Source organism: Carassius gibelio, chromosome A2 (genome assembly GCF_023724105.1).
Source record: "Carassius gibelio isolate Cgi1373 ecotype wild population from Czech Republic chromosome A2, carGib1.2-hapl.c, whole genome shotgun sequence".
NCBI lineage: Eukaryota > Metazoa > Chordata > Actinopteri > Cypriniformes > Cyprinidae > Carassius > Carassius gibelio.
In genome coordinates this window covers 30,003,574-30,015,091 of record NC_068372.1, presented here as the reverse complement: position 1 = coordinate 30,015,091, position 11,518 = coordinate 30,003,574, and the positions used below count along the sequence as shown (strand labels likewise).

General features: G+C 33.4%; 1 protein-coding gene across 1 annotated transcript in view; it reads left to right on the top strand.

Moving 5' to 3' along the window:
• The window catches only part of LOC127938376 (neurocan core protein-like), a 61,702-nt gene extending 59,027 nt beyond the window's left edge, over positions 1-2,675 (top strand). Inside the window, exon 15 of the mRNA XM_052534960.1 lies at positions 488-2,675. Within this exon, the coding sequence (XP_052390920.1) occupies positions 488-585 (98 nt within the window). The 3' untranslated portion in view covers positions 586-2,675. The remainder of the gene's footprint in view (positions 1-487) is intronic.
• Positions 2,676-11,518: the final 8,843 nt, after the last annotated feature.

Sequence of the window (11,518 nt, the reverse complement as noted above, 5' to 3'; positions counted from 1 at the left end):
GGTTTAATTTTAATTCTAATTTAAAAAAATTTATTTTTATTATTTAAATAATTTTAAATATAAGTTTTCGTAATTTTTCTTTTTTTTGTCATTTATATGACATGTCTTTATAGATTTATAGATTTTTATTCAAGTTTTAAATGAAAAATAGAAATGCTGGTTTGACAATAAGCTGAATTAAAATCCTTATATTTTATTTATCAAGTCACAAATATGTTTTTGTTTTTTTTTTGGTTTTAGTTCTTAGTTTCATATTTTAGGTTAGTTAACTATAATAACCCTGATTGTTATTAAAGTATAAAAATAAGTTCATCAGAACATGAACTAATGTCGTGTAATTAACCAGTTACTTAAATATTCCTGATTATGTCAGTTGGAAGATAGCACTATCCTGTAGCTCCACTTTGGATAAAAGCGTGTGCCAAATTAATTAATATAGTGTAAATATAAATGCAAAGCAGTCATGTGATTGTTTGTTTCCCTCCAGCGCGGAGATCTCACCGTTATCGTCGGCAACATCACAGATCTCGGCGCGAGCATCGACGACACCGGAGACACGGATCTGGGCACAGGGGGCGGGACTAAGCCACAGAGGGCGGAGCTTAAAAGCAGGGGGCGTGACCTCTGTCCCCGTGACCTGTGTTCCCGTGAATCCATGAGGAATCACTACCAATGGAAAGGACAGAAATAATAGTTCTTTTTTACCGCTGTTAATTAGGTTTCATTAACCCTCTATTCACATGCTCTTCATCAGAGGAATGTTTTTAATTGGTTATTGGTAGCTCATGCTCATATTTGTTCAGCTTTAGATTTTTTGGGATGTGATGCTTTAATGAAATACTGAACATCCAATCATTCATATTCATGAAACGAGATGCTCTTCATGCCTTTGAATGGCACAGTAATTATTTGTACCCCTTGAGACTTTTCTATACTTTTTATTTTGAGCGTTTGGTGAAGATTTGGTTTATATTGCAAATCATGAACTATTGTGACGTGTTTGATTAGAATCACAGTGAAACCTCTTATGGTCATAAATGAGTGTATTTCAATGAAGAAAAGCTTCATGTTTCACACCGAAAATGAAAGAAAAAAAATGTTAAATTATTTGTTCCATAAAGAAAATGAAGCCTGTTTTTAAAAGCATTAAGTTTTTTGTATTGTGACAATTAAAGCATCCTCAAATTAAGTATCAAAATGTTAAATATCATAATAAATAAATAAAAATAATTGTGATAGAGAATTAAAAAATCAACCTGTCCAGAAAAATGTATTAATTAAAATGAGAAATTCAGCATAAATTAAATAAATGCCACCATGAAATATACTTCAAATAGTAAAATAATTTAATTAATTGTCACAATTAAAAAGAAATTTATGCCAGTGTTATTTTAGTGTCACTGAGATTCAATTATATTTTTATTAATATTTCGCATCAGTTTAAATGTTTCCATTTTCAATTTAATTTTAGTAAAAGTTTTAGTAATTTTTTGTGTCATTTTAGTAGTGTTTGTTTTTATATGTCTATATAGTTTTTATTATTTTAGTTTTTTCAGTGCATCAAGTTAATCTAAATTAAAATTATAAATGTTGCCTTAGCAACTAGCTGAAATAAAAATGTATTTAATTTAAGCAATGTAAATACTTCAATGGTTTTAATTTTAGTTTTAGTTTAGCGATAATAACCCTGCATTATGCAAAATGTAAAATCTTATTTTATAATTTTTTTTTTTATTTGGGGTGAACTGAAACATTGCATTGTAATCAGATCTCACACAAATTGTTATGAAGCATCTGAAAGATCTGGAATTGAGATGATTGACAGGTGCTCGTCAAACTATCACCGCTGTGTTCAGCGTGAATCCGAATGAATCGTTTCTGTTGACTTGAATCTGACTCGACCTGAAAGAGAAAACGGAGCCTAGGAAAAAGTTTATGCATGAGCACATATTTTAATTGCATTGTGACACATTTTAATTAAAATACTTGAGTGAGTGTTCACAGACTTCATCAGATACGTAATCTGCTTGATAACATGTCAACATGTGTCTCGGTGTCCTTCCTGTGTGTGTGTGTGTGTTATTTGAGACAACTGCATGCGATTCTGTGTGTGTTTATTGTTTGGTGTTTAACACACAAAAGTGCTTCCGAATATCTCACTTCTGAGGTTCACTCTCAGTTAGGATGCTGTCTATGTAGGGAGCATAGGTTTGGAGCAGATGTGTTTTTGTGTGTCTTTTCTTCTCAGTATTGTATGTTTGCTCTGTGTTTATTTATAACATGTATTCTTTAGTGAACATGATGAACGATTAATCCATCAACTCACTCTTCTCTTTACTCTTCTGTAAATAAATCGTCTTCACTCATTCATTCCTTCATAACAAACTTTGTTTACTTGGTTTTAGTGACAACACTGATGATTGTTCTTAACTCCGTTTTTTATTCTGATATCTGAACACATTTAATCAGCCTCTTCAGTATTATAATTAGCAGAAGTGTTATAGAAATGTGTTTCACACACTAACTTGAGCATATGTTTGGATCTTTTTATTAAATCCTCATTAAAAGATGACTCAAACTTTGATGTTTTTATGGCTTCACTTCTCGTTTGTTGATGTGTTTTTGTTCTTTATTAAACCCGAAACAAACCAACAATAAATCTGATTGGATCAAAACTGCTGTCATTTCAGATGTTTTATTTGAGTGACCTACTCCTGTCAAAACTGAACTTGGCACTGAACTCTATTTCCTATTTCATACTTTAAAGTACTTTGACACAATCTGTTTTGTTAAAAGCGCTATATTAATAAGTTGACTTTAAATTTAAAGACATGGAATTGTTTCTTACAAATCTTGTGGATTACTGCATCACTTGTGGATTATTGTGATGTTTTTACCAGACTCTCATTCTGACGGCACCCATTCACTGCAGAGCATCCACTGATGAGACACTGATGGAAAGCTACATTTCTCCAAATCTGATGAAGAAACAAACTCATCTACATCTCGGATGGCCTGAGGGTGAACACATTTTCTGTATCTTTAAGCAAAATCTCCGGTGTAGGAGAAACAACTGAGATATTAAAGCGATCTCATTTGTGATATTGGTTTCCTGAGGGATTTGTTCTTTTCTGTGGTATTAATGCATTTTTCCTCCATTGAGTCTGATCCTTAACTTAATTAGAACTTGATAAAAAGTGTTTAAATGAGCTGAGAGCATCAAAAACACATCATGCTTTTAAAAGATTCTCTTTTGTTCAAGGCTGCATTTATTTGATTAAAAATACAGTAAAAGCAGTGAACTTTTATTCCAATTTAAAAAACCGTAATATGTAAAAAAATGATATTTATTTCTGTGATGCTCCGCTGTATTTTCAGCATCATTCCTCCAGTCTTCAGTGTCACATGATCTTCAGAAATCAGAATAATATGATGATTTGCTGTTGTTATCAAATAAACAATTCTTTTTTCCTTTTCCAATTGCAAACTTTACTCTCACAATTCTGACTTTTTGAGTTTATATCTGTTATTTATTAATTTTTATTTATTCTGAGTTTTCATCTCGCAATATTTAATTTTTTTCACCATAGAATTAAAATAAAAAGGCAACTGTGAGTTTATATCTTGACTTTTTTCTAAGAATTGCAAGAAAGAGTCAGAATTGTGAATCAAAATAGCTATCTATTCATTTATTTCATGGGGGAAACAATCTTCAGTTTGTGTTTCTTTAAGTGTATCTCAGTTATGAAAAGTGTAAATTACAGATATGAAGTGAACATTTATTCTCTCCAGCGTTTAATAGGCCCATTTCACTCATAAGCCCTGTTTAATTAACAGTTAATTAATGGTCAACATTTTTCGCATTGAATTGTGTGTCCTCAGGTGCTAGCAATAATCGTATTCTTTCACAGAGGTATAAAATGTTAATTTATTCGGTTGGTTTGAGGCCTCCGTGTTAAGACCGATACAGATCAATCATAAACAGAAGATTCTAATTAGCGTCTTCGTTTCCACGGAAACCGGCCACATCAAAGCGCTCCGCTCCGCAGATGAATTAGTTGAACCTGCTCTTTGCTCTGTGTAATTCCCGAAAAACCTGTTAGCATCATCAGCGTCTGTAATCCTCAGAGAGAGACATCTGTTTGAGTCGCATTCAAACGCGTCCAGTTTGATTCTACACCCCCAAAATAACATTAAAAACTCATTTGATTCGATTCAGGATTCAATTCTTGTGAGGAACATCTGCCAAAACATCCCGAATCTACATATTTTATATATGCATGTCTCAATGCATGCAAGGAACATTCAGAATTTAATAATTTACGGAAAAAATACAGTTGGTGAAGAAACAATTGTAACAAATTATTACAAAGAAATGACTGCAGTGACATTTTTTTAAATAAAAGACCGAAAAAGTATCTTCTTGTAAAACAAAGTCCAATAATATTTAGAAAAATCTGTACAGTATAGTTATATTGTCCTTTGGCTAAAGTTCTGGCAGTGCTGCAAAGTAACTGATTATGTAATCCAAAAATAAAGTACTTGCTATAATATATTACATACTGAAAGTTACTTTTTATGGATTACATGATAACATTATTATTCACACAATGGCAGTAAATATTCATAATTCAACCTTGCTGTAATTTAATGTATAATCCATTTTTTTGATGTTGATAACAAGGTATGGAATATATTTTCTTTGTTTTTTATTTATTTATTTATTTTTCAAAAGTAATCTAAAAGTATAGTCAGACTATACATTACCTAATATGTGTAATCCAGATTATGTTACTAACTACAATTTTCAAGTAATTTGATTTCATTTATGGAGTCCAATTTGTGAGTAATGTTTGCAAAATTATAAACTGTCTTAATGTCGTCACATAACCAAGAAAAGCATTTTTTATCACTGGGACATCAACACTGCAATGTCCCGATGATGTCATCAGCAACAGAGCAAAGGTCAGAGATTTGACTGGACGATGCAAAAAAAATGTGATCTCTTCACACATCTTCAAATGAATCATTCTTCTAGTTTCGTTGTTGCAATGCTAGAAATATCTCTCCCTGCTGAACCCATGCCCCGGCGTTCCCTTTGGAGCCCAACACGAAGAATAATAAACAGCGAATTACACAAGACAAGAGATATGAGGGTTCACGACAGGCAAAGAGCACCACAGAAAAGTGTTGGGAAAACACTATACAGCATAGAAAAAGATACAAAAGATCCCAAGTAAAACATTCGGGAAAATCTGCCAAGAACACATTCATGACATATTTTGGCATTTGACAAAAGAACATCTTTTGTAGCTTTATATATAATAAAAAAATAAATAAATCACATATCTCATAGACCACTACTAAACACACACACAGACATGATCAGGACACTTTGGTCGATACCAATATTCGACATTTATCAATAATAATATTTCAAATCCATACCGTTCACACAGTACAATGTTTATAATAAAACAAATAAAATTAGGCATCTGTCTAATATCATTCTAATCACACCGATACTGACAATGAAAAAAATGCATATAATCTAGCACAGAAAAAGATTTTACTGCTTGAATTGGGAAAAAAATAAGCACTTATCTGTTTACATGGAACATTCTGACAAGGTTCTCTCAATGTTATGAACAAACGTTCTTCCTGTTACGCTCTCATTGTTCACTGAACTTTTTTTCTGAAACACTTTAGGTCTTTTACGTGTTTTAAATGTTTGAGAACAATTCTAAAGTAACCCAGCTTACATGGACTGTCTGGACTAGTTTCTCTCAAAATGTATTCGTTCAAAGTTATCTAATAACGTTCCGAATATGTTAGCACAAAAACGTTTGTTAATAGAACTTTTGATGCATTTTAAATGTATCTATTTGTTTTAGAATCTTCATAGAACATTCAAAAGTAACATTTCCTTAATGTTGCAACTTGCAAAATGATACAATGGAATGTTCCATTAACCGTTACATTTTGAATGGGCTGTTTTGAACGTTTGAAATGAATGGGAATGTAGCAAAACATTCTTTGAAAGGCTCGCTGGACATTTCAAAACAGTCACTGATGTATTGATGCTTTAAAAAAAATAATTTATAGTGGTTTCAGCTCAAACACTTCACTATTCTTTTTTAAAAATCTGTTATATAGCTGTATTATGTTTTGATCTAAACTTCTAGATTGAAGATTAATTTTGGAGACAAAACAGTACAGATTAATGCTCATTTCATTTCAGTTATTTACTGTAACAAGCCTTAAATGTGTCAAAAAAAAAAAGAATTGCAAATTTACAATGATTATTTGAAAAAGGAATCTATACAAAATTATACATATAATTAATAATAACTGTAAATAATTTTAATTAAAATACGTTTTGTATAATTTAAAACTAAATTCCCAATTAAAGTTCCTCTCAGTGTTATTTTAGTATTATTTACATAGTATTTATTTATATTTCTAATTAGCTTTTATTATAAAATTTCAGTTTTTATCTTAATGTCAGTCATCTGAAGAAATCAGATGTATATTGACCAGACTGAATAATCTACCAATATCAAATTGTTTTGAGATTATCGAGTCATTTTGTAAATATTGTGAACTATTTTATTGATAAATACATAAATATGGAGTAAAACAAGTTTTGCATTTTTTTGAAACAGCAATTTTGACATTTTTTTAACATTTAAATTAAGTCTCTATTTAGCTTGAATTTTTCCCTTTTACTTATTTGACGTCATTCTTTCCATACTATAGTATATAGTAGTAGTGCATCTTTAAGTATCAAAATAGCTTGTGTGCATCAGACTCACCGTCTGTGGGACGAGACAGCAGCGTTTTCTTCTGCTCCACCTCCACCTACAGACCACATCAAACCCATCTGTCGACTTCAGAGGCACTTCGGCACATATCAAGGCACATGAAGAGTTGGAAATGAAGGGCTCGGTCTCTGCTGGATTGGTAAATGACCGTAATCATTCAAGATGAGCGTTTATTCTCAGTTCTGATCAGTGGATCAAAACTCAATCGTCTGGAGTTTCACCTTGTCTGCAGGAATGATTGACAGCTCTCTCGGCCTGCTGAGAAGCTTTGCTATGGTTAAAACCAGAGAACAGGCGTTTCTCCAGAAAGAAGGGAGGAGGTTTTTTCCATATTTACCTGAAACACAGAAACAAAGGCAGCTGACGGATTACAGACACATCATGTGTTTTCATGCATCAAGGGAGGATTTTTCTTGTGGGATTTTGAGATTCATACCCACTAAACTCACTACAACGCCTGTGATAAAGACGATCTGACTGGTGAACATGGATCCGGTCCACACGAGAGCCAGACTGTGACACGACTTGCTGTTTGAAGAGAAACCAACAACAACACATCTCAATCAAAATTGCTTTACAGAATTTCTGCTTTATTATATAAATAGCATATGGTTGAGCAACAATTCTTTTTTTTGTGAATCTATCAATGTATTGTTATAAATTGTTTTAAATAAGTGTTTTTTTATATATATATATATTTTATATATATTATGATAAATATATGTGCACACAAAAGGACACAGGCTATAATTTACAAACTTAATCTCATGCATTCAATGTCTTGCTTTTTAAACAGTTCATACAAGGAATAAGCACCACCACACTCACTAATGCATACAGTATGCATCGACATGTAATTAAGAGCATTATAAAAGGTTCAGTGTTATCAATATGTCAGTTTATTATAAGTTTATTATAAGAAACACAAGATTTTAACAGCCAATGACATTTCCAAAGTGTATACCAATATGCATGTAACTTTAGAGACGGTCCCTAAATTTGAGGTGCCCTAGGCAGATTGAGTCAGTTCGGGAGTTCGGAGCGGGATCGCGAATCATTTGAGTCAGTTCGGGAGTTCAAAGCGGGTTCTCGAATCATTTGAATCAGTTTGGGAGTTCGTAGCGGGATCGCTAATCATTTGAGTCAGTTTGAGAATTCGGAGCGGGTGCGCGAATCTTTTGAATCAGTTCGGGACTTCGGAGCGGGTTTGCGAATCATTTGAGTCAGTTTGGGTATCGCAAATCATTTGAGTCAGTTCGGGAGTTCGGAGCGGGTTCGCGAATCATTTGAATCAGTTCGGTAGTTCGTAGCGGGTTTGCGAATCATTTGAGTCAGTTTGGGTATTGCAAATCATTTGAGTCAGTTCGGGAGTTCAAAGCGGGTTCGCGAATCATTTGAATCATTTCGGGAGTTCAAAGCGGGTTCGCGAATCATTTGAATCATTTCGGGAGTTCGGAGCTGGTGCGTGAATCTTTTGAGTCAGTTCGGGAGTTCGTAGCGGTTTTGCGAATCATTTGAGTCAGTTTGGGAGTTCAAAGTGGGTTCGCGAATCATTTGAGTCAGTTTGAGGATCACAAATCATTTGAGTCAGTTCGGGAGTTCGTAGCGGGATCACGAATCACGAAAGACTCGCGCTCATAAATTTTCAAATTGGCCATAACCTTTAATTCGTTGCTGCCAACTGGTGGTTATTTATAATAATTAGGTGGGTTAGGGTTAGGGTTAGGGTTGGTGAAGGACCATAGAATATACAGTTTCTACAGAATAAAAACCATTACACCTATGGGATGAACACACTTTACACAAATACAAATGTGTGTGTGTGTGAGAGAGAGAGAGAGAGAGAGGAACAGGTATTCAACTCAGTGTGTGTGTGTGAATGAGAGAGAGACAGAGATCTACACCCTTGCTCAGTCAGGTGTGCTGCAGTGCATTGGTGATGCTGACAACAGAGGTGAAGGAAAACACGGCAAACACTGAAACACACACAGACTAGAAACATCAGCACATCTCTCACTCCACACACGTCTCTCTCTCTCTCTCTCTCTCTCTCTCTCTCTCCATCTCTTAGTCTCTGTCTAGCCTTCACTTGCTAGCTATTGATTTCTCTCCCAAACAGCGAGTTAATGATGGCTCCAGGTGAAGGTGGGTTTCGATCATGTGGTCCTCAGACCAGAGTTTCCTCATTCCCTAGCGGAAAAATCGCCTCGCTTTTGGATTCAAGCATGCATTAGAGCTGGCAGCCGGACAAATAGAGGCTGGAGAAACTTTAGTGGCGCTGAGATCACACATGGATTGATCACAGAGGGCTGATTTAGTGGCTGTCCACCGACTCAAGAGCTGTCAATAACGGCGACACGGCCAGCATGAAGATGTATTGCTCTGAGGGTCCAGAAGCATTTTAAAAAGGTCTCTCTTAGGATTTAAGCTTAAACTTTGTTTCCAAATGATCTCCTAAAGAGCTTGAGCAATATTTGAGATGCAGACGTTGGTATCTTTCACAAGAAAAACAAAACTGAGCAGAAATGAGCTCATGTGAAGATATCAGTTTGCAATGCATTTGATCCTGTTGATGCACAGGAAAAAAAATTTTTGAAGTTGCAAATAAAACAAAGATTATTAAAGTATGTTTTACAGGAAAATCAGTCTTCAATCTTACTTCAAAATTTGACGTTTAATTCTATGTGTTGTTTGTTATGGGTTTCTTTCTAACTTTAATGAATCATTATTTGTGAATTTCTGAGTGAAAATTGAACAAAAATAAAGTCAAATTTCAAGCAGAAATTGCAGGTACTGTAAATTTCACAAACAATTGAAACTCCAGTAATATTTCTTTTAATTGCACATTTTAAAATCATTAACATTTTTTGCAGTGTATACCACATTTCCCCCAGTGTTTCTGAACATTATTAAGATGTTAAAGAGGTCATTTCTGTGACCCTGGAGCAGTGTGACTGTCTTAAGTGTACATTTTTCGAAATTGAGATCTATATATCATCTGAAAGCTGAATAAATCATCTCTCCATTGATGTCTGGTTTGTTATGAGGACAATACTTGTCTGAGAAACAACTATTAGAGAATCTAATAGTTCAAAAAAATTGAAAATAAATCTAAATATTGAGAAAATCATCTTTAAATTTGTCCAAATGAAGTTCTGAGCAATGCATATTACTAAAAAAAATTTAGTTTTTATATATTTACGGTAGGAAATTTACGAAATATCTTCGTGGAACATGATCTTTATTTAATATCCTAATGATTTTTGGCATAAAAGAAAAATCTATAATTTTGACCCATACAGGGTTAATTTATTTATTTTTTTGGATATTGCTACAAATACACCTCAGATACTTAAGACTGCTTTCTTGCCCCAGAGACACATTTGAGATTTTTTTTTTTTTTTTTTTTTTTTATCATTTTGGTTATTTTTAGTATTTTTGTATTGTTGCATTGTCTTCATCTGTCAGTATTGTTCTTACCGTAGAAGAAAGGGTCAGTTTGATGCATGCCATTTCATTCATAAATGCAGAATAAGGCTGCAGCCCAAGTGTGAAAATGAGCTAATGCATCAGAGGTTTGTTTTTATCTTACATGATCAATGACAAACTAAATCTCACAAAGTGTCTTATTTCACCCAGAATGCACTGCAGTGTAGTCCTACTAAAGATAGTCAGAGTCTTAAGTGCTTTGTGCAATGGTCTGAATTAGATGTTTATCTGAAGTCTGACTATCAACTATATCTAAGCCATAGTCAAAGTCTATCTTTGTGAAACCGGCTCCAGAATGACTTGATGAAATAAAACAGAGGTTGATTGCCCTCTTTCGGCCAAACCACCTCATTAAAAACTCATAAAACGTGTTAAAAGGCACACTTCTAAACACAAGATCTTAGCATGCATTATTGTTAAATGATGTCATAAGAGGCAAACTTACTCTTGTAGGAAGGACACATGGTTGATTGTGTAGAGAATAAAAGGTGCTGTCAGAGACAGAATAAAAACACTGATCTCTGGAGGAAAATCCATTTGAGAAATCAGGAGTCCACAAATATAAAATCAGCTGAGCTCTGTTTAACGACTCTTGCAAAAATACACAAGCAATATATATATAACAAAACAATGAAAAGCAATCAAATAGCTATTAAAATAAATATCTAGAAACTGCAATAAGGCATCCTGTGCTTTGATTTCTCTGAGCTTCAAGTATGAAGGTGCTTTCTGTGTCCTGTGTACTCAGCACTGATGATGATGATGATGATGATGGAATCAACGTGAAATCAGGGCAAACCTTTCAAGTCCATGGACTCTGAACTATCTTCACAGACATTTATCATGCTAAGCATAGTTTCCAAAAAATATAAATAAATAAATTGGTATTAGAAAAAAATATATATTGGAGCCTTCAATAACTGAATTCAAATTTTCTCCATAATATAATTAAATAAAAACTGTTTTTAGATCGCAATATATATTTACATTAAAGACGTAAAATCCACCAATTAAATAATAATAATAATATAAATATATACATATTATTATATATATTAATATTATTTATTTTATTTATTTATTTTATTTTTTACAAATGTCTGATTCTAAACGGGGGAAATAGTAAGCGAAATTACTTATGAATATATAATTTTTTCTAACGCACAAAATTCACCTAGCGTACGCGATGACGTCAGCGGAAGAAT